The 22,476-nt window shown below is 38.9% G+C and overlaps 1 protein-coding gene across 1 annotated transcript in view; it reads left to right on the plus strand.

Annotated features, from left to right (window-relative positions):
* The window catches only part of CACUL1 (CDK2 associated cullin domain 1), a 70,617-nt gene extending 51,980 nt beyond the window's left edge, over positions 1 to 18,637 (plus strand). The window contains exons 6-9 of the mRNA XM_013975275.2: positions 1,093 to 1,182; positions 4,724 to 4,862; positions 12,711 to 12,754; positions 13,177 to 18,637. Coding sequence (XP_013830729.2) covers positions 1,093 to 1,182; positions 4,724 to 4,862; positions 12,711 to 12,754; positions 13,177 to 13,217 — 314 coding nt within the window. The 3' untranslated portion in view covers positions 13,218 to 18,637. The remainder of the gene's footprint in view (positions 1 to 1,092; positions 1,183 to 4,723; positions 4,863 to 12,710; positions 12,755 to 13,176) is intronic.

Here is a 22,476-nt window from a genome sequence, read left to right on the forward strand (position 1 = left end):
CATGTTGAAATTAGTAGAGTAGAAGAGACTCCAAGAAACTAAAATTTAGAATTTCAATTTTTAAACATTCCTTTTTAAGACATGATTTTTCTGCAGTGCCTACCATTTGTTAGCCTTTAAATTTATCTATGCCATTCAAAATTATAACTATCTGCTGATGATAAAATCAGAAGGAAAAACTAGAACCAGTGACCCTGTGGCCTTCAGTACGTGAATTCAAATGTAACACACATTGCATGTTTGAAACTACAGAAATGTTGAACAAGTGAGATGGCATTTCCATTTTTAAAAAGGTATGAATAGAAAAAACAGTTTAATAATTTGACAAGCCTGGCTTAGACTAAAATTACGCCAAGTTTCATGAGTATTTGTTAGTTAATATATGGTGATTTTGGGGAAAGGAAAATGATTGAGGGAGTTAGAGAACTTTCATTCCCCAAATGTAAGTGTTTTAAATCATGAACTTAATGCAAAGTATTTATAGTTCACTCACTTAAGTACCCAGAGAAGGCAGTGGCAACCCACTCCAGTACTCTTGCCTGGAAAAGCCCATGGATGGAGGAACCTGGTAGGCTGCAGTCCGTGGGGTCGCTAAGAGGCGGGCATGACTGAGCGACTTCACTTTCACCTTTCACTTTCATGCATTGGAGAAGGAAATGGCAACCCACTCCAATGTTCTTGCCTGGAGAATCCCAGGGACAGAGGAGCCTAGTGGGCTGCCGTCTGTGGGGTCGCACAGAGTTGGACATGACTGAAGCGACTTAGCAGCAGCAGCAGCAGCACTTAAGTACCATGAGTACTGTTGCCTTAATAAAGCTTTGCTTATTTTCAGAACCTCCATCAATTGAATCATTTCCGTCAGTGTTTCAACAGACATTCACATATTTACTTGGTAGATGGAACTCGACTGTGATGGATTAATTTTTTAAAAGAAGAAATTTAGTGTATAAATACTTGGTTTGCCCTCTTAAGCTGTTCTTTTCTTAACCTTGTTTATCCTTCAGTCTTTGGGTGAATTGGTGATAGAAAATGAAGCTTTGACAATCAATAAGAGTTGCAGCATTTTTATAACCCGTTTTCTCTTTATTTCAGCTTTACTTTTAGAAGCCCAGTCAACACCATTTCAGGTCACACCTTCAACTATGGCAAATATTGTGAAAGGCCTGTATACTCTCAGACCAGGTAAACATTCATCATTTGTTTAGGGGTTAGATTTGTTTATGGCAATTCCAGCCTGATTTGTGAGAGGATAGTGTTTCTCTATGTTTTCTGAGGCTTAATGGTATTTGGGTTTGTTACAGAAGAAAGTTGAGTCGATACTCATTACTGTGAAATGTAAACTCAGAATCTCACCTGGAAGTCTTTGTATACTAGTGAAAAGCAGATAGTTAAGGAAATACAAGCAATAGTTTGTAGGAGACACTTTAGATGCAGTTGAGTCTTGTGCCTGGCATGAATCTCTTTTTCTGTTAGGTTCTCCTTTGCTTCTGCCTCATACTGCAAATATGCCCAGGCACACACATTCACAGCTCCATCTTGTAAGGCCTGTTATATATCTTGCACGGAATCTAGAAGTTCTGATAAAATTATAGTCATTTCAAGGATATTTTGAGGAGGGAGATAGAATAGCAGAACCAAAAATCAAAGATCACTGTGTTCAAGGCATGGTTTGTAAGTTATCTTGATATATGTCTTATAGTAAAAACCCTGAATTTAAAGGATTCTCCAGATGCTTTATACATATATTTCTGTTTATAACCCAGCACCTCAAATTTATCCCAGTGGTCTAGCCAGTTAAAAAATGTCCATAGTACAGAGATTGCTGAAGTTCAGGGTAGAAAATTGTTTTCTGACTGCTTATGGTTTTCAGAGTCTCTCTCATACTTTCTTGGGAGTGAACTTTCTCTCTGCTTAATAAACTCTTGCTACTTAAGAAAGAAAGATAAAAAAATGAAAAATACTTGCCAATCTAGAAGCTTAAAGGATGCCTTTTTGACAGTAATTATCTTTTTGTGAAATTCTTGTCACTTGAGGATTGAATGAAATAAAACAAGATCTAACAAACTTAACATAGTACCTGATAATGTTATAAGCATGCTAATATTAACTGCTGTTACTATTTTTCATTTGGGTCCAGGGGTTATTTTAATGGACTGATATCTGAATAATTTACTTGCTTAATTTAAAAGATATAGCAGAATTTAGCTTACCAAATTGGAAACCAAGTAAAAACTGTGATATTAGGGATAGACTGTGATCTACCAGAAGTATCTTCTTTCTCAGGCTACTTTAAACAATTAGTGATTTCTAGAGTATTCAAATGTAATGTTACTTAAATTGGAATAAGTTCTTGCTCTAATCTTCATAATTTTTAGACATATTATTCCTACAGAATAATTATTTATATAAAATTAAAAGTATTGCCTGTGTCCAATAAACTGATGAATTTCTTTTTCTAGTTTCTTAGAATTTTAAATTTCACTTTGCTAAGTGTGGTGAAAGTAACTCATGAATTTTTCTTTTAGTGCTAGATTATGAATGATATTTTTCTTTTACTTTGAAAGACATCCAAGTACAGTATGACAGATTTCTAAATTCTGCCTCCAAAGTGAGCAGCTTTATCAGCTCTGGCTTTTATCATTAGTAACAAAATTACAGAATAAAACTAGTCACTAAGGGTAGAAAAACTTGCAGATCCATGTTTATCCAAATACTATTTTTATCCAGGTTTGAGCTCTTGTAATAGGATTCGTACTACTTGTGAGGAGAAGTCTGTATTTGAGAATTGTCCTTTTGAAAAGGTGAATTTTATCACAGACGAACCTTTTGCTGTCCTAGCTATTTTCTGAGATACTCTTGAACTTATTTTGACATTTATTCGTCTTGCGAGTACCCATTGTCTTCCTAGTTTGTTAAAGCAGTTTTATTCACCTGACAGATTAAGGTTAAAATATTTTAAAAGTTGAATTTTAAATGTAAAGGTTCCTTTCATTACAGTAGTGCTGATTTTTATATAATGGATGCATCTGAATCACCCATAAAGGTTTGTTAAACTGTAGATTCCTGGGCCCTAGTCCTTGGAGATTCTGATAACATCTGTTATTTAAATGTGTTCCCATCTAGTCTTTAGAAGCTCACTAGGAATACTTCCCATGATCCCATCTTGCTCTTCTTCATTTAATACAAACACTTTTCATTGTTTTTTTATCTTCATTTTAATGATTGCCTGGAGTTCTGTAAAATGTAAGACTGGTTTGACTTCTTGCCTTCTCTGACTTATGGGTTAGTGCTTCCCCAGGGTTTAAAGCCATTTGAACTGAGCTAGAAAAAGGGACACTGGTGAGAACATTTTGACATGAATTTGTACAAAGGGTGATTGGATCACCTTGATAATGTTTGTGGTGCTTGGTTTTTTTGTTGTTTGTTTTTCACCATCTCTAGTTTAGCCCTTCTCTTATTAGGCATTTTTTATTTTAACTTGCCAGTGATCCAACGTTGCATAGCATTAAATGGGTTTTGCTTTGTTTTTCTGATTTAGAGTTGTTTACTTAGATTACAGTTGTTAAAGTGAGCATGCTGGGTTAAATACAGCATTCAAATTTTATGGGTTTTGATATATACAGCCAGCACAAACACACATATGCACATGCGTGCGCATGCATGCTAAGTCATTTCAGTCATGTTCTACTCTGTGCGACCCTATGAACTGTAGCTCACCAGGCTCCTCTGTCCATGGGATTCTCCAGGCAAAGATATTGGAGTGGGTTGCCATGCTCTCCTCCAGGGGATCTTCCTGACCCAGGGATTGAACACATGTCTCTTAGGCATGTGTTGGGTTCAACCCCTGCATTGGCAGTTGGGTTCTTGACCACTAGTGCCACCTGGGAAGCCTGTATGTATATATCTAAAAGGGAGAATTTTAAAGGACTAGATTAAAATAATCCAAGAGGACACAGAAGTGGCAGTATTTATATTTAGTGTTCACTGAGTAAGGGGAAGAGTATCTGATTTGATGAAATGCTTTATAGTAAAGATATTAATTTATCTTTGTCATGTCTAATGCAGACATTTTCCTTAGACTTCTTTTTGTCTATTTATTTTGATGAATGAATTTTTTCTATAGATTATTCTCTTGATCTTTTATCTTTTTCTTAATAGTTTGATTACCAGTTAATTCTCTTTCTTTCACCATTATATATGTTTAATTTGCTATAATTTAATGTGAGTCAGAGTTGGTTTATATTTTAAAAGTACTTACCTGTCATCTCTCCCACCTCCCTCCCCATTTTTATGGTACTTTAAAAATATGTCTGCTTATTACTTCACCTACTGTTCTATTCTTAGGCCAGTGTATTTTTTTAATTAATGTTCCCCAGGGCTAAGTATTTCCACCAAATCTTTTCTTTCGAAGTCCCTCCTGCCCAGAATTCTTTGCTTATTTCCCTCGTATTTTCTTCCACATTTAGAATTTTTGAGATGGTTCATTCAAAAATTCTCTAGGGATTTTTTGTTAAATTTGGTTAAATCAGTAAAATGTAAAATATCCTCTTTCTGTAAATTCCATTTAGAAAAAAAGCTTAACCTCTTTATCAGAGGGGTTGCACTAATTTTTTCCCCACTTTAATTTTGGTTTAATTTATAATCTTGTTCTTTGGGAAGAAAACTTTTCCTTTTCTATTTAAATTATATAATTTCCTTAATGAATCTTTTTCTTCCCTCACAGAGTGGGTTCAGATGGCTCCGACTCTATTTTCTAAATTTATTCCAAACATTCTCCCTCGTGCGGTGGAGTCTGAACTGTCTGAATATGCTGCTCAAGATCAGAAGCTTCAAAGAGAACTTATACAGAATGGTTTCACGAGGCAAGTTTTCGTTTCTTTTCATGATAAAATGTATCCATTTCCTTAGGCCAGTTTGGCTTGGTAGCGGGGAGGGACTCCAGGTTCTTAGAATGGGAGACATCCACCCACCAATAGGGCCAGTGCTGAGGTGGTGAGCTCCTTGTTTGTGAAAGTGTTGAAGCTGGGTTTTGACTTTATGGGAGCTGCTCTTAAGTAGATTTTGAAGAAGGAATTTCTCATCTGGTGGGCAGTTAGTCTGGGCAGCCTCCGAAGAGCTCTTCCAACTTTGATCCTCTTATTATACTCATTTTGAATATTTGGAAAAACCTTGTCAAAATTTTATGATCACTTATAAGGTACATTTATGACTAAACTAGCAAAGGATTAGTTTTATGACTAAACTGATAAGGAGTTAGATTGTGTTTTTCATATTTCCATATTTTCCACTAAATTCTAGTCGTTTCTTCGTAAAAAGTAGGGTATCACTTATATGTGTCCACAAAATTCACCTCCCTTGATTTTGATATAAACACTTTGCACATGTTTCTGAAAGTTGCAATTCAGTATCCTGGCTTTACCCCAGAAAATCTTTCAAAGTGTGTATTCTCAACAAAAATTACGCAAAAATTTTGTGATTCCTCATGGGAAAACACCCTGTTCTGTAATCAGATCATTGGAGGGTATAGTAGAACTTTATAATTTTCATAATCCTTCCCCTCTCCTTAGCACGGTTGCATGTCTTCTCTTATTTGAATCCCTCACATTAAAGGGAGAAAGTTGTGGAGAGAAAGACACCTGGGTTCCTCCCTGAGGCGTAGTTGTGACCACATAGAGTGGTTGGGTATTGACTCATTTCTCTGGCTTGGGCAGGGGATGGCCACACTCTTTCACAGTTTCTGAGGCCACATGCAGTCTCAGAACACCAGCCTTGATCAAGATCACTGTTTCTAAGTTTCTTATTTCAGCACCAGTTAGAAAAGAAAGCAGATCCTTTGTTCTTTGTTGGCCCATGGGTTGGCATTTATTCCCTTTGTGTCCCGATGGCATCTGTATTCACGTGGTAGAGGGGCCACCGAGTAACCCACTGATCATTATCCACCTCGTGGGCAGCTGACACTGGAAGGGCTCAGTCAGCTGTCAGAAGGAAGCTATGTAGACAGGCCCACGAGCCCACCTTCTCTGTGGCAAGTGAGAGAGGAACAGAAGGCCGTGGGAGAGTCTGCATGGCAACAGCTGGCTTTTCTCCCTGATGTCCAGTGGTCCGGTGTTTTCTGACATCAACTGTAGTATTTCTAACCGTGATACTATTTTCATACACAAAATGAGGCCATTTAATGCTATAGTAATTTTACTTACTCAGTTTTGAAGAGCTGATACAGGTTTTTTTTAAAAAAATAAAGATATTAAAAAGCATACACTGAAAAGTTTTACTCCCGCCTGTTTCCCTGTCTGCTCTCTGCTATTAGGTAACCATTTTTTATTAGTTTCGTATGAGCCCCTCCAGCGTTTATATCATATACAGATATAAGCAAGCACAATATTCTTAGTTTTATTCCTATCTTACACATTCTGTTGTGTAGATGTAGTATAACTTAACCAGTCCCCTATAGATGGCAAATTGAATCATTTCCAGTCTTTTTGCTGTTACAGAGAATGCTGCATGCATAATTTCATACTGGTTGTCAGTATGTTTGGAGAGTAAATTCCCTTAAGTTAGATTGCTGAGTCAAGAGTAAATGCAGTGGTAATTTTGATTAATATTGCATACAGCCGTCCATAGGGGACTGCGCCAGTTTGCGCATTCACTAAGCGGAGTGCCTGTTCTTCACGTCCTTCCCTATGGAGTATGTTGTTCACACTGCCAATCTGGAAGGTGAAAAATAATTACTCAGAGTTAGTTTCATTTGTGTTTCTCTTATTATGAATGAGGCTGAGCATATTGTCCTGTGTTTGTATTTCTTTCCTGTGAACGGTTTCTGCTTTTTTGCTCATTTTTCTGTTTGATTGTTAGTCTTTTTTTCTTGGTTTCTAGGACCTCTTTCTATAGTGAAGAGATTGTTTGCCCAAAATGACAGTTTTTTTCTCAGTGTCTTTTGACTTTCCTTATGGTGGGTTTTTTGTTTGTTTGTTTTATTTGAAGTCATGTGGAAGTTTATGTAACTAACTTTATCAAGTTTTTTCTTTATGGCTTATGCATTCTGAATTATAGCTACAAGTTTTTTCTTGAAATGTTTTAAAAATTAATGCAGAATAAACTCAGTATAGCTCTTACGTTTTTTCCTAGGCTCACCATAATTTTGAATTATTTTATGCTTTTTTTCCCATGTTATATTTGAATGTTTGCTTTTAATTTTAGGGATGAGCTTGTTGATGCTTTTAACAAACAGCTCTCTGAAGGCTTTTATTTCTGTGAAGGAGTGTAGGAAGATAGCTCTTGTAGATTTCTCTGAACACCTGAATTCACCTTACAGAAGAGTGTGGAACACATCCAGAGATGTTTTCCTAATCCTAATTTTCGACCTGGAGTAGGAGAACAGTAGTAGTGCAGGACCGTTTGGTGTGTCCTCGCTCTTAGGTAAAATCTGCTTGGGATGAGTTGAGGTACTGACTCGATAAATAATCTCAGGTAACATTGCCTTTGAACGTGAAGGACTAGCCTGGCACTGTTCTAATAAGGTCAGGATGGCCAGGTGCTTTCATTCATGTGAAATTTAAACGTAGTATTCCAAAAGATGATAAAAATGTTTTATTTTACAAACTGAGTTGAGCTGTTTCTGTTAACATATTATTCTACATTTATTCTGAAGATTAAAGGCTGCCTCATGACTTACTCTGTTGGGTGATTTGCACAGAGTAGGACCTGCCTTCAGCGGACATTCTGAACTGCTGGGCTGGCTCAGACCAGTCAGAAAGGGTGTGCACACACCATATACTTAGCAGCTGACTGCAGTGACCTATGCTTCCAGCACTTGTGTCTGGACCTTCCATACTCTGCTCCTGCCAAACTTGATGCTGCCTTTGATCATTATTTGGCTAGAATTGTTTTGAAGAAATGGTGTCCACTGATGCAAAAAATATCATATAAGCTGTCTAACAAAAATTCTGTTACTGGCAGCGTTCATATGAGCAATCGTTTTATGGTTTGTGTCTAGCCAGTCACATGATTCCTGTTCAGCTTTGCAAGCTATTTTTTCATATAAGGCTGTATCCCATTGACATGATGTAGGGTATGACGGTGCATTGCTTTAATATGGTTGGCACAGTCTTTGAAATGTTTTAAAATAGTGAATATTGTCAAATATATTGTCTTTGTAGTTAATGGACAGATGCTTATTTGAGTCGGAGTTTATGTGAAGCATCTTTAGGTGCATAGAAATACAGTATGGACTTATTTCAAAGCTAGAAGTAACATACCAGCTAAAAGCAGTATTTTTATTTTTTTTAGCATGTTACCTGCATAGTTGAATTGCTTATTGGGGGAAGGGCAGGTTGTTGTCTGCTGTTGTCAAAGATTACATTATGGAAGATAAAGCTCACTAGGGAACTTCTAACACGCAGGCCCTCAGATGGAGCAGCCTCATTCAAACCCATCTATGGGCCTCTTCAAAGCATGTGCCAAATAGCTTTTAAAGGCAAGTAAACCATTCCTGCCGAGTGATTATTACCTGGATTTCTCGGACAAAGTAGAACCTTGTTAGGGGTATTGTTCATTTAGCTGAGACGGTCACTCCAGGATCGGGGCTTTTTCAGTAGTAGCCTGGGTCTGGTTGAGGGCAGCTGACTTAATAGTGTTATCAGATAGTGGTTTAACAGCCTCACGTACATCATACTGACATTCTTTGTGCCTCCTGTTGTTTTCATATCCGTATTTTTCTCCTGTTATTTTAACGTGTTTCATTTTTTAAAAAATTTTGGAAGGGTGGGAATGAAGTTTGTTTATAGAAGTGTAAGTTCCAAATTCAAGATCCATCCTGTGTCTTCCTTTTTGATCAGCATTAATTTACTTGTTTCAGAGTATTTGGTGAATGCTGCTGTGATGATGTTATGTACCTCTCTTCATAGTTCTTCAGGCACTCTGTCTACCAGCTCTAATCCCTTGAATCTATTTTGTCACCTCCATGGTATTATCATAAGGGATTAGATTTAGGTCATACCTGAATGGTGTAGTGATTTTCCCTATTTTCTTCAATTTAAGCCTGAATTTGGTAATCAGGAACTGATGACCTGATTTCATTCCAGTCCCAAAGAAGGGCAATGCCAAAGAATGTTCACACTACTGTACAATTGCGTTCATTTCACATGCTACCAAAGTAACGCTCAAAATCCTTCAAGCTAGGCTTCAGCCATACATGAACTGAGAATTTCCAGATGTACAAGCTGGGTTTAGAAGAGGCAGAGGAACCAGAGATCAAATTGCCAACATGTGTTGATCATAGAGAAAGGAAGGGCTTGCCTTGTAGCTCAGCTGGTAAAGAAGCCACCTGCAGTGCAGGAGACTTGGGTCCGATCCCTGGGTTGGGAAGATTCCCTGGAGGAGGGCATGGCGACCCACTCCAGTATTGCCGGGAGAATCCCCATGGACAGAGGAGCCTGAGAGTTGGACATGACTGAGAGACCAAGCACAGAACAGAAAAAGCAAGGGAATTCCAGGAAAACATCTACTTCTGCTTCACTGATTACACTAAAGCCTTTGATTGTGTGGATCACAGCAAAGTGGAAGATTCTTAAAAAGATGGGAATACCAGACCACCTTAACTTGTCTTCTGAGAAACCTATATGCAGGTCAAGAAGCAACAGTTAGAACCAGACATGGAACAACGGACTGGTTCAAAATTGGCAAAGGAGTACATCTAGGTTATATATTATCACTCTGCAGAGTACATCATGTGAAATGCCAGGCTGGATGAATCACAAGCTGTAATCACAATTGCTGGAAGAAATGTCAATAACCTCAAATATGCCAGTGATACCACTCTAACGGCAAAAGTGAAGAAGAACTAAAAAATTTCTTGATGAAGGTGAAAGGGGAGAGTGAAAAAGCTGGCTTAAAACTCAGCCTTCAAAAAACTAAGATCATGGCACACAGTCCTATCACTTCATGGCAAATAGAAGGGGAAAAAGTGAAAACAGTGACAGATTTTATTTTCTTAGACTCCTAAATCATGCTGACTGCAGCCGTGAAATTAAAAGATGTTTACTCCTTGGAAGGAAAGCTGTGACAAACCTGAACAGCATAATAAAAAGCAGAGACATCACTTTGCCAACAAAGATCTGTATAGTTAAACCTATGGTTTTTGCAGTAGTCATATGTGGATGTGAGAGTTGAACCATAAAGAAGGTTGAGCACCAAATAATGGATGCTTTTGAAATTGTGGTGCTGGAGAAGACTCTTGAGAGTCCCTTGGACAGCAAGGAGACCCAACCAGTCCATCTTAAAGGAAATCAGTCCTGAATATTCATTGGAAGGACTGATGCTAAAACTCCAATACTTTGGCCACCTGATGCAAAGAGCTGACTCTTTGGAAAATACCCTGATACTGGGAAAGATTGAAGGGAAAAGGAGAAAGGGGGCAACAGAGGATGAGATGGTAATATAGCATCACCAATTCAGTGGACATAAATTTGAACAAACTTTGGGAAAGACTGAAGGACAGGGAGGCCTGCTGTGCTGCAGTCCTGCTGTGCTGGATGGCAAAGAGTTGGACACGACTTAGTGACTGAAGAGCAACAAAGCTGTGATGATACTACTTGTAAGACTCTCAGCCGGCTTTGGCCAAACAGTGCATTAACAGTAGAGGTGTTCAAAAGCAGCGTTAGGGTGGATCTGTTTAGAGTTTGTTAGGCTGTCTAAACCTAGTTGGTGAGAGAAAAATCCTTCAGAGACCATTTGGTGTGTTCTCTTTCTTTTGGTCCTTAAGACTCCTCATCCAGCTTAGCAAGAGGTTTCTGTCCTGGTCTTGATCGTAACCAGAGAAAGTGGAAGACTTTGGTATCTGGAAGATTACACAAAAGCATGAAATAAATACTTGGGCTAGCATTTTAATCCATCTGTGGAGGCTATTTATCAGTTATGCACTATTTTGTTAATTCAGCAAATATTTTGGTTTTCTACTCTGCGCTTAGATACTGCTTCTAGATACTGGGTGAACAAGACATGCAGAGTTCTATTTTTATGGAGCTTATACTCTGCTATTGGGAGATAAATAGCAAACATGTAACCAAATTATTTCAAATAATAATGAGTGCTACACAGAAAGTGAGATGGAATATAGGATAGAGAGTACCTGACTAGGGCATGCACAAGGGGCTATTCCCCTCACTTAGTGATGTATGCCCCTGAGGAGAATTCCAGCTAAACAGTAAGGAGATAGCCATGTGGCTAACTTGGGAGAAGAGTGTTGCAGGCATAGAAAAAAGTACGGAAGTGCTAACATTTCTAAGGGACAGAAAGAAAGCCAGAGTGGCTGAAGTATAGTGAACAGAGAGAGAAAATGGGTAGAGGTAGATAAGAGCCATAACTCACAGGGCTGGGAAATAAATTTGAATTAGAGTTGATTTTTTTTTTTAACTGTCATAGAAAGCCACCGAAGGGCTTTTATTCAGAGACTTGAAATCATCTTAAACATGCTTTTAACATAAGATAGCTCTGGCTCTTGCCTGGACTAATTCTAAGATCTTGCAGTGGTATAGGGGAGAGGTGATAGTGGATTGGGATTGGCAGTGTAGCTGTGGGGTTGAGCAGTGGTTGATTTGGGGTTAGGTCTTGGGACAGAATGCTCCAGAGTGGGGCAAAGAGAGGAATCAAGGATGAGCTAGGGTTTGAGGCCTGAGTAGTTGGGTGGATGGTGGTGCAATTTACTGAGGGAGGCGTGGGGGTGGAATGCATTCTGGCCATGGTAAATTTGCAGAACGTGGAAGTCATCCAGGTGACAGTGGCGATGAGAAATCTGGACCTTACGAGACCGAAGTGTCAGGAGGGAACCAGAGCTGGAGATAGAAATCTGGGAGCCATTGGCATAAGGATCATATTTCAAGTCACAGGACTGGTATGACCACTCTCCCAGACTAAGGAGAACATTCGTGGAGGAGAAGAGAAAGTGGCCAAGGACAGAGCGTTGGGCAGAACTTGGAGTGTTTCAGGAGGGAGGGGGTCAACTGAGTAAATGCTGCTGAGACTGAGGAAGAAAAAGCTAGTGGACTGGTTATTATTACTCATTATTTAGGCATTTTAGTCGTTTGTCTGGGCTGTCGTCTAAGAAACCGCAGAGACAAACAGAGGATTTACAAATAGCATAGAGCTCTTATTTTCCTATCTCTTAAGTGGACCTCGAACTTCTATAGGTATTTAGGTAATACTGTAGGTATTTAAGATGAACTGGTTACTGTATGTAAAGGTTCATGTTCTGTCTGCAAGAAGGGTATTCATTAAGATTTCTGAGATTTTTTCCAAAAGCCCTAAGCAGTTTTCAATCCCATAATAGGGCTCTTAGGGGAAGATTTTGATTTATTCTATTTCATAGTTGAAATTTGCCCTGTTATATGCAATTCACCAGGGATGTTGTTAATAGAGCCTAGGTTTCTCTTCAAACAGTTTAGTCTGAACCAGTTTCTAGGACCCCTCTTTATAGATAATCCTTCCTTCATTTAATGGCTTCCTGTATTTAAAAGGTAGTCTCTTTTAGCTAAGACTACTCAGGTTATAAGTGACTCAGCTGCTGTTTACAAGTTTAATGTCCATTTTAAAATAGGTTGTTAACATTGAAAAACCTACTCTACTTCCATCATCAGTGATGCTAATTCATTTCTCCTCTACTTTGGTGTGTGAAGATGTCATTCAGTTATGTTGACTCCTTCTTTTCTTGTCTGCAGAGGTGACCAGTCCCGGAAGAGAGCTGGGGATGAGTTGACTTATAGTAAGTAATGATGCTCTTTACACCTTTGATGGTTTTGTGATATAAAGTAGCCACTGGCTATAGTGATATCCACAGAGTTCCTGATGGTGGTCTCCAAGGGCACTGGGTATGGTCAGGGTCAGACTGTTCTATAAGCCGTGGCAGCTCTGAAGCCCAGTTGCTGGTGGCAGTTCTAAGGCAGTTGTCAAGAGGCTGCCAGTTCTTTCGTCTCCGCTAGAATGAGATAAGTGTCCAGACTCAGTTCTGGGTGATATGGTCCCCTTTCTCATCATTCACAGCCACATGGTTTTGAGGTTTTTTTCCCTAATCTGCTTTTGGGAGAAGGGTGAGAAGTATGTGTTACGTAAGCAGATTTCTGCTATTATCAGATGCTGGCTGCTGTTGATACTTCTCCCTTTTCCAGTGTTTGTTTTTTTTTTCAGACAGCTCATCAGCCTGTGCAAGTTCCAGAGGGTACAGATAGTGAATGTATTGAATGTACTTTACTTCCTGAAAAGAGGACACTGGAGCTGCAGAGACTGTGTTCAGAGCACAGCGGGGGTCCCGCAGACACTCAGGAGCCGTGTCACCAAGCTGTTCTTGGATGAGGATGCTGGACTTCTTACTTTGGTTTGTAATTTAAAAAAACAAAACAAAACTAACAGAAACAAAACAGTTGCTGCTAGACTTGGGGATGATTTTGAAATGGGACAATCTTCTAACGAGTTTATCTACAGATTCCGCGAGGAACACACATCATGAAGAGTGACCATTGCTAAGTGAGATCCGGCAGCCAAAATCAGCAACTTCCTCCAAAAAATACAAGAGCAGAAGAATTTTTTTAAAGCACTTGTTTTGTTCATTTGTGGACTTAGCACTTTGGTGTATTGGTTTCACACATCAAGATGTCTTTTGCTTTAAAATCAAGCAGATCATTACAAAATACAGTATTTTTCGCCCATAACCAAAATGACCCCCTTAAAAAAAAAAAAAGAGTTGGTCTTTGTTTAGCATTAGAAAGTCTTGTTACAGGAAAATGCTAACTCTGCTTTCAATATAACTCCTCCCCTCCCCCCACCCCCATCAGTTCACAACTCTTTTCTACTCTGTGCCTTGAGCTTTGTGCACTTTGCAGCTCTGTGACCATGTTGTCAAACTCACAAATACTTCCCAAAAAAGCTGATGGTATTACAGTCTGACCCGCCAAGATGTCGGGTATGACTTCATAGCAGGACGCTGAAATCAGTGGGGAAAGAGAAACATGTTGCACACGGGTCAGATTTCCCCCTGCCTCGCAGTGGTGTTTTCTTGTTAAATGTTGGGGACCAACTCTTGTAGAACATTTCCATTCCTCTGTCATTTAACAGGCTCTCCCCAGCTGCTGTAGTGTTGGCATTATGCTAGTTTAGGGTTGGGCAGTACTTTAGCACTACACTACAGCTCCCTTTTTAATACTGTTGAGAATTACCCAGTGGTCAAAGCTGGTTCCTGTGATGCTCTAAGAAGCAGATACGGTTATTAAATCCAAACATAATCAATAGTTTGGTTTTCCTGATCAGTCTCATTTTAAATGGGTGAGATAAGTACTTTAAAAAGTCTGCAGTCTGTATCTTTTAAAAGATTGTATTCAAGGGTCATAGAGAAGAAGTAGCGCTGCTGTTTGAAGGCTCCCTTCTGGCCCTGGCCAAGCTAGGTTTTCTGTTTCCATACACTCACAGTGCTGTTTAGTTCCTTATAAAAGACTCTGAAGCTTACCCGATTGATTTTGAAAGGCAAAGGAAAATAGATGCAACAAGGGGAAAATGTTTTTCTTATCAGTTTTGCTTAAATCTAAATCGAGCACATGCTTGACTCTCTTTGGCTTTGTTGGCTATGTCAGACCAATTTATCTCTTCAGAGGACTAGAGGCAAAAAAAGAAGACGTACCAGGGATACTGACTATCACACTTGTGATTTGCAGGTTGTTCATAGAATTGCCTCTGCCAGTTCGCTTGGTCCTTTTGCGGAGAGCAGGCTTGGGGTGAGTTTGAAGTGTAGTGTTAGGAGCAAGTCAAGTCATCGAATAGAAATCCTCTATTTGTAAAATTAGTATTCAGAGAACCAAAAGTTAAAGGTTGTCAGATTTATTTTTTTAAGTACTTATCAACCAGAGTTGGTAGATTTTGAGGAGGACTTTAACATGTGCTCCTTTAATGCCGTGAGCATTTTGGATTGTATTGATAAGCACTGAATTACTGTTAAGACTATTAACAGGCTCTCATTGTGCCCTGTACGGTTTGATTTGCCACATCATAACATTCTAATGTCAAGGAAGAATTCTCTTTTATCATGAAGTTCAAATTTTACTTTACTCAGAGGAATGCTTGCTGCAGGCTTATAAATATAACACCTGCAACCAAATTCTCTCAAGTAGTTTTAATAATAATATTTCTGAAAAGGAATGAAGTTGGAATGTTTCATTAAATGTGGATGAATTCTTCATTATCCTAGTAATGTACCCAAATGCTTTTTCTGGGAAGGAAGTATTCTTTGGCCAACAACAGAACCTCCTCTATAAAAGCATCACGTTAGGATGTGAATTGGCATTAAAATCTTTGGATGCTTTTTGCATTGTTTAGTTCATGGGGGAATATTTTGTATTGTCTTCTTTTTATTATTGTGTGTGTGTTAACAAAGTGGGCAGAGTAGAGTTTGCAGAATTTAGTCTCTGTAAATTTTTGCACAGTGGCTGCAGCTCGCTATGGGTGAGGGCTTAGCGGTGCAAAGCTGTGATTGGAAGGCACTGGAGGAACGCCTTCTCCCAGTGCATTCAACCTGGTTCTTACTCATCTTAGCCTTTTGAGGTGTACTGCAGTATGAAGAATTTATTTCTTTAACTCAGTATTGACCTTGCTCATTTGGGATTCTTAACAAAATTCTTAGTCTGCAGCGAAGAAGTAAGAAATGCCTCCATTTTGTATTGACTAACACTGTCTGCCTGAAAGTATTTCCTTCACGTGTTCACTTGTATTTTTGCCAGTACAGTATGTAGTTTACACACCATAGTTAAACACTGGCTTTTTATGGGGCCCAAATCATCAAAGGCAGAAAATTGTAAAGCAGGTTGATCGTCTCATGAGTCAACACATGTAGTTGATTTGCCAAACGGCCTAGTGTATACATGCAGCCTGAATCTGGACCCTCCGGAGAAAGCCATTTCACTCACTTTGGAATGGTGACACTTACCATCAGTAGATGATCGTTGTTTGGAGAGGGTGCTTATTTTACAGTTGGCATTAAGCTTCAGTATGTGTCGCCTCATACCCTTCTCTAGCCACAGCTGCACCCTAACCTGACTGCTGTGTTCTGTGGGGCAGAGAGCAAAGCCTGGTCTTGTGACTCTTCATCTGCTAGTTCTTAGATGGGAGTTAGTGAAAAGAGTCTAATACCTGGGCGCATGAGTTGTGCATTATTAAATTTTGTGGAAAAGTGACTTTTTTCCCTGTCCCTTTTACGAGTTGGAGGCAGTTCCCCTCCCTTCCTTCGGGGTGCGGGATGAAAGTCAGTGTGTGAGTAGGTGAGCTTGCGGAAGAGTGGGCTGTGGCGCTAACGCTGCACGCGCGTGTCTCCCCGGTGCCACAGCCCCGTGGCGCTGCCACTCCTCTTGCTGCATGCCATGCTTTCTGTCAGGTTGCAAATTTGCACACACAAAGAATTCCTCAGGAAGAGTTTGCACATGCATCACCTCGCTATAATATTCTGTACCGGCCAAACAAGGGATTTGAAAGTTTTTCAGCACAAAAGGAGAACTTCAGAGTGATGGTCTGTGCACACGTACAAACAAAGGTAATGGTGATCTCGCAAACACAATTGGTTTCCGGAGCTAAGTGAGCAGGAGCACTTGTGTCGTAGTATTTAAAGAAGCTGTTTACTCTTCTAGGGTCACCCTTCTGATCTCGTCTTCTCATTGAGACTGGCTCTGTTTTCTTCTCTGTGTTTTTTCTTTTTTATTGCAGTTTATTATTTCCATGATTATTACATGAGGCATTACCCTTGAGCTAAAATTCAGTTGTCCAATGAGCAGCTGGTATTAGATAACATTGTTCTATGAATATACACTAACAAAACAGAACCCCTGCATTAGTTTTCCAGTCATTGTTTGGATTTTTTTTTTTTTTAATGGTATCTCATTGAGCTTCAGAGTATTACGTTGACTTTAATCCACTTCAGACCACTTAATGGGAGTTTAAAATTTAAGATCAGAATATGAATCCCTTGACATACACCTAGAAGAGATATATAAGGACCTTGTTAGTTGTGATTACTCTTTTCAATAAGATTGCATAAGATGAAATTTATGTTTATCAGACGTTAAAACAGAGGTCATAGGTATGCATGGAGAAATGGCTTTCCCGTTATTTTCCTTACCGAGTTGAAATTTGCCCCAGTTTCTGGCCACCAGGATCTATGAAAGGACCTTTGTTCTTTTCAAGGGAAATGATTCCTCTTCTATTCCCACTGTCCATTATTTAAGTCATTGACACTTTCCCATGTCCACTGGCCAAGACCTCATTTCAAAGCTCTTTCCAGAGCCAAGTGGCACACATACCTATACTATTTCTGCTTATGTTGGTGGAGTGGCTGTGGGAGAATTAAAATGCTAATCAGAAGTAGGTACATTCTTATAGGACCGTAAGGTATATTGTACCCCTGCTGATTGGAAATTATCTTCATTTCTAGTTGGATTGCATTGTTTAGAAATGCAGTGTGGTATTGGCTTATAATTCTGGGAAATTGATAGTGTGGCTCTGAGGTGAATTCTGTGGTTTGAAAAAATAAATATTTTGTATTGGTTCTCAAATGTCCTTTCAATGTTGTGGCTATGTACTAAATGCAATAAGACTGTGGCTGTTGTCTTCAAAGGGTATGTCTTGTTCAACAGTTGGCAATTTCATTGCTCTCATTGGCCCTGTTTTGTCAATATTACAGCCATGCAATTCAGGAGTTGTTGTTCAGATGTGATGTTTTGGGGAGCTATGACTGGAGACAGAAATGCTTGAGAGTAAATGGGAGGCCAAATGCAGACAAAAGGCTTCTGCCACCCACCAGCATAGCCAGAGCAAGGATGAAGCAATGAAGTCTAGTTCCTGGTGGTCCTTGTTTGTCAGAAAGCATGGTGGAGCTTAGAACAGGGTGTTCTGTACATCAGCTCTTTTATGAATCCAAGATGAACAAAATGGTGGATGAAACTCTTATTGACTGGGGATTCAGAGCCACTGACTTTGGCTCTGACCTTTAACTCTTGATGGATTTTGAATCACTCCTTCTGTATTAGGGTGTATACCGTCACTCTAAAACATTGTGGTTAATGAAATAAATTTTGTACAGATGTCCTTGGCCTTGTTATGTTGAAACCTGGTTTACTGGAACTTTGTTTTAATACAGAATATATGGTTTTGCTTATAGTACATTCATGATGCTTCCTAAATGATAATGACACTCCGTATTCTACCACTTCCATTAGCCTGCAGCATGAGTGGCCATCCTGACCTCTACACCAGTGTGAGTGTGTGTATGTGATGATGGTGATCATTGATGACCAAATTGGATTTATCTCAGGAATGCAAATTGGTTAATGTTAGGAAATCAATTAATGTGACTGACCCATCTACCAACAGATTAACGTGTGATCAGATTGTCTGTGAAAATCCAAAATATCTACAAGGCAGATTAGTAGCCTTGTGAGTTTATCAGGGTTGCTAGAACACAATTCATATGCAAATGTCGATTACATTTTCATGCAGCAACCACAAGGAGTAATGTCTGTAAATTTTTAAAATATTGTTAAGAAATAGAATTTATACTAGGAACAGGAAAATCATAAAGTACCTAAAAATTGTAATAAAAGATACATAAGCCTTTTAATGAGAAATTGATAATTTTTAAAAAGCACCTTTGTTGACATAAATAGACAATGGTTGGTAAGATCATCTCAGTCTCAACTCTTTCTCTGAATCTGATAGTAGATTAAAGTAATTACAACAAAAAAAATCCCAGCTGATCTCATAAAGAAGGTGAGGTGTGAGGAGAGCTAGGATTACCAGAGTATGACCCTTACTGTGAAATACAGTGAGTGCTTAAAACACTGTGGAGTTGGCACAGAGATGATAAGTAGATGAATGGACAGGAATAAAGAGCTCAGAAACTGACCCACTCATGTTCCAGAACCAAATTTTGTTAAAGGTAGTCATTGCAGATCAGTGAGGAGGAGGACAGATTATTTCTTAAATGGGGCTTCAGTAATTTTTCACAAAGGAAAAAAAGTGAATTGGACTTCAACCTTGCACCAGACAAAAAGTCAGTCCCAAGTGGATTAAAGATTTACTGGATTAAAGTTAAAATTGTAAAGTTTAGAAGATGATATAGAAGAATATTTTTTATGACTTTAGGGGGAAGGGAAAAAGGTGCAAACCATTAGTTAAGAGAGAAATAATTTCGTTGCACTAATAGTTGTTTACCAAACATGCCACAGAATGAAAAAGTAAGGCCAAACTGGAACAAGATACAGATAACATGATATATACATAATTGTTAAAAAGCACCTGAATGTATATCAGTAAGAAAGCAACAACTCAGGAGAGAATTGGGCAAAAAGCACAAGTAGGCATTTCACAGAAAAAACAAAAATGGCCCATAAGCATGAAAAAATGTCCAGCCTTATCAGTAATCGGGAAACACACACTGAAACCATAAATAGCAGTTTCTAGTCCCCATATTCAGTTCAGTTCAGTCGCTCAGTCGTGTCTGACTCTTGGCGACCCCATGAATTGCAGCACACCAGGCCTCCCTGTCCATCATCCCGGAGTTCACTCAAACCCACGTCCATCGAGATGCTATCCAGCCATCTCATCCTCTGTCGTCCCCTTCTCCTCCTGTCCCCAATCCCTCCCAGCATCAAAGTCTTTTCCAATGAGTCAACTCTGCATGAGGTGGCCAAAGTACTGGAGTTTCAGCTTTAGTATCAGTCCTTCCAGTGAACACCCAGGACTAATCTCCTTTAGAATGGACTGGTTGGATCTCCTTGCAGTCCAAGGGACTCTCAAGAGTCTTCTCCAGCACCACAGTTCAGAAGCATCAGCACCCGTATTGGCAACAATTAAAAAGTCAGGAAGCGGGGGGAGGGATAAATTAGAAGCTTGGGATTAGCAAATGCAAACTGCTATATATAAAACAGATAAACAACAAGGCACTACTGTGGAGCACATGGAACGTTATTCAGTGTCCTGGGGTTAACCATAGTGGAAACCAGCGTATGTATGTGTGACGGTCATTTTGCTGCACAGCAGAAATTAATGCAACATTGTCAGTCAACTACAGTTTTAAAAGGGGGAGATGGGTCAGAAAATACTAACAATTGCAGAGGTTGTGACAACAGGAACTTCATCTGCTACTCTGCGTGTAAGTCAGTACTACCACTTTGGAAAATAGTATTGGCTAGTGAAGTTGAACATCAGGTATATCTTCCAGTTTTAGAGAAAATCACGTCAGGTGTGAATACCCGGGAACCATGTACAGGAGTGGTCACAACAGCAGTGTTTGTAGTAACCAAAAAGGAAAAGAGAGCCAGCTACCCATCTACAGGGAAATGAAGAGATGAAATGTATGTGTGTGCATGGGATCTGTGTCGAGTCCTAAGTGCAGCACACAGCTTTGTGCATCAATCTGGGTAAGTCTCAGAAACCACATTGAGTTAAAAAGAAGCAAATCGAAAGTATAGTCAGCCTGATTACGTTTATATAAAGTCATAACCAGGAAAAACAGTATATTGTATAGGGATTCATAAGTAGTAAAACTGTAAAGAGATTTATTAACATTTAAGACCGTGGGGCTTCCCTGATAGCTCCTGGTTCAATTCCTGGGTTGGGAAAATGCTAGAGAAGGGATTGGCTACCCACTCCAGTATTCTTGGGCTTCCCTTGTGGCTCAGTTGGTAAAGAATCTGCCTGTAATGTGGGAGACCTGGGTTTGATCCCTGGGTTGGAAAGATCCCCTGGAGAAGGGAAAGGCTACCCATTCCAGTATTCTAGCCTGGAGAATTCCATGGATTGTATAGTCCATGGGGTCTCAAAGAATCGGACACAACTGAACGACTCACTTTTCAAGACCATGGTCTCCTTGAAGGTAGGGTGAAGGGGAAGTGAGAACAGAGAGGAACACTGGCTTATAAGCAGTTGAGAATTAGGAACATTTTGATCTTAGTAAACATGTCAGTTCTTGAATTAATATATAAATTCAGTGCAAAGCCAATCTAAACACCAAAAAGTATTTTAAGTATAAATAAAAATGTGTGAAAATATGAACAGATGAAAATAAAATCTTCATCGAAAGGGGGAAAAGAAGAGGAACTTACTGTACCAAAAAACACTTTTTTTACAGTGGCAATTAAATGTTTACACTGTTGTCAGAAGACAAGTTAATGGAAGATGGTTTAAAATGGATTCAAATGCTTTAAAGCATGTTAAAGGTGGGTATTTAAAATGGTTCTGATCATGACGGATTATTCAGTGGAAGGTGCTGATACAGCTGGCAAAAATTCAGTCATACAGTTCACCAAAAAGAAATTCCAGATGGACTGAAAATGAACAGGTTAAAGTTATAAAAACTAGAAGACAATACCATTTATATTTTCTTGAAGTGGGAGACGTTTGTTCTATGAATGTAAGCAATGGTCTGAAAACAGAACCCTGTGTAAATCAGTCACCTGACTACACTCTGTAAAGCACTGACCCAGCATTTGTACATACATATATATTTTTAAATTGTCTGTGTACTATACTAATACACGTAAGACAAAAAATAGATGAGAAAAAAAATGAGGTGAAAATGTTTTAAAATACTTTTTGTGTGTTTGTGGTTAAAAAAGAAAAAACCCTTTACTCTTTCTGAAAAGTATAGTAAGAGCCATATTATTAAAAATGCTTCATTATTTTTGGAACTCCTAGTTTTAACACATCACAATAAAAGCAATGTGTGATTCTAAGGTAAGTTTATTTTAATGCTAAGTTCTTATGGCTATTGTAGCTGGAAAAAACAAAAAAACAAACCACTTCATTAAGACGTGGGTCCAGATGACTTGGCTTTCTGAGAAACAGTACTGTTTTCAGTTCCATCTACTAGTCTTAAAGTGTTTGTTGAAATCTTTGTAATAAATTTCCATCTGTCTCACTGTTCCTAACTTGTTCTTGCTCAATAATTGTGAGTGTGGTATTTTTATTATTAACAAGTGGGTTCAAGACCTACTGAAACTGCCTTTTGAATTTTAGTTCCCAAGTTTGAGTGTGCTCTTACAGGAGGTTTTATAGGTGACCAATTGTGGACAACACATTTTCGTAAAGCTGGAATCATGTCTAGCCGTTTTTGAGATGCTCTTAACATGAATTTCTTCAGAAAAAGTAGCAACTTTCTTTCTCATTATTAGTATAGCATCTTTACTTTGAAGGGTTGGATAAAGTCTGTCTTTTTTGTTTTTAAAGTACCTTCGTGATTGCATTATTGACAGGCACTTGTCACCACAAAAAAGGTTGGCAAATTGCAAACGTGTTTTTATCACTAAAAAATAAAGAACATATTTAATACTGACAATACTTTTTCAAATGTTACTGTGAGATAACCAACAAACCTCTTCTGGGATTTAAATTTCTCCATCTCAGAAAATGGGGCTACTCAGGTGGCTCAGTGGTGAAGCATCAGCCTGCCAGTGCAGG

This window comes from Capra hircus, chromosome 26 (assembly GCF_001704415.2).
Source record: "Capra hircus breed San Clemente chromosome 26, ASM170441v1, whole genome shotgun sequence".
NCBI lineage: Eukaryota > Metazoa > Chordata > Mammalia > Artiodactyla > Bovidae > Capra > Capra hircus.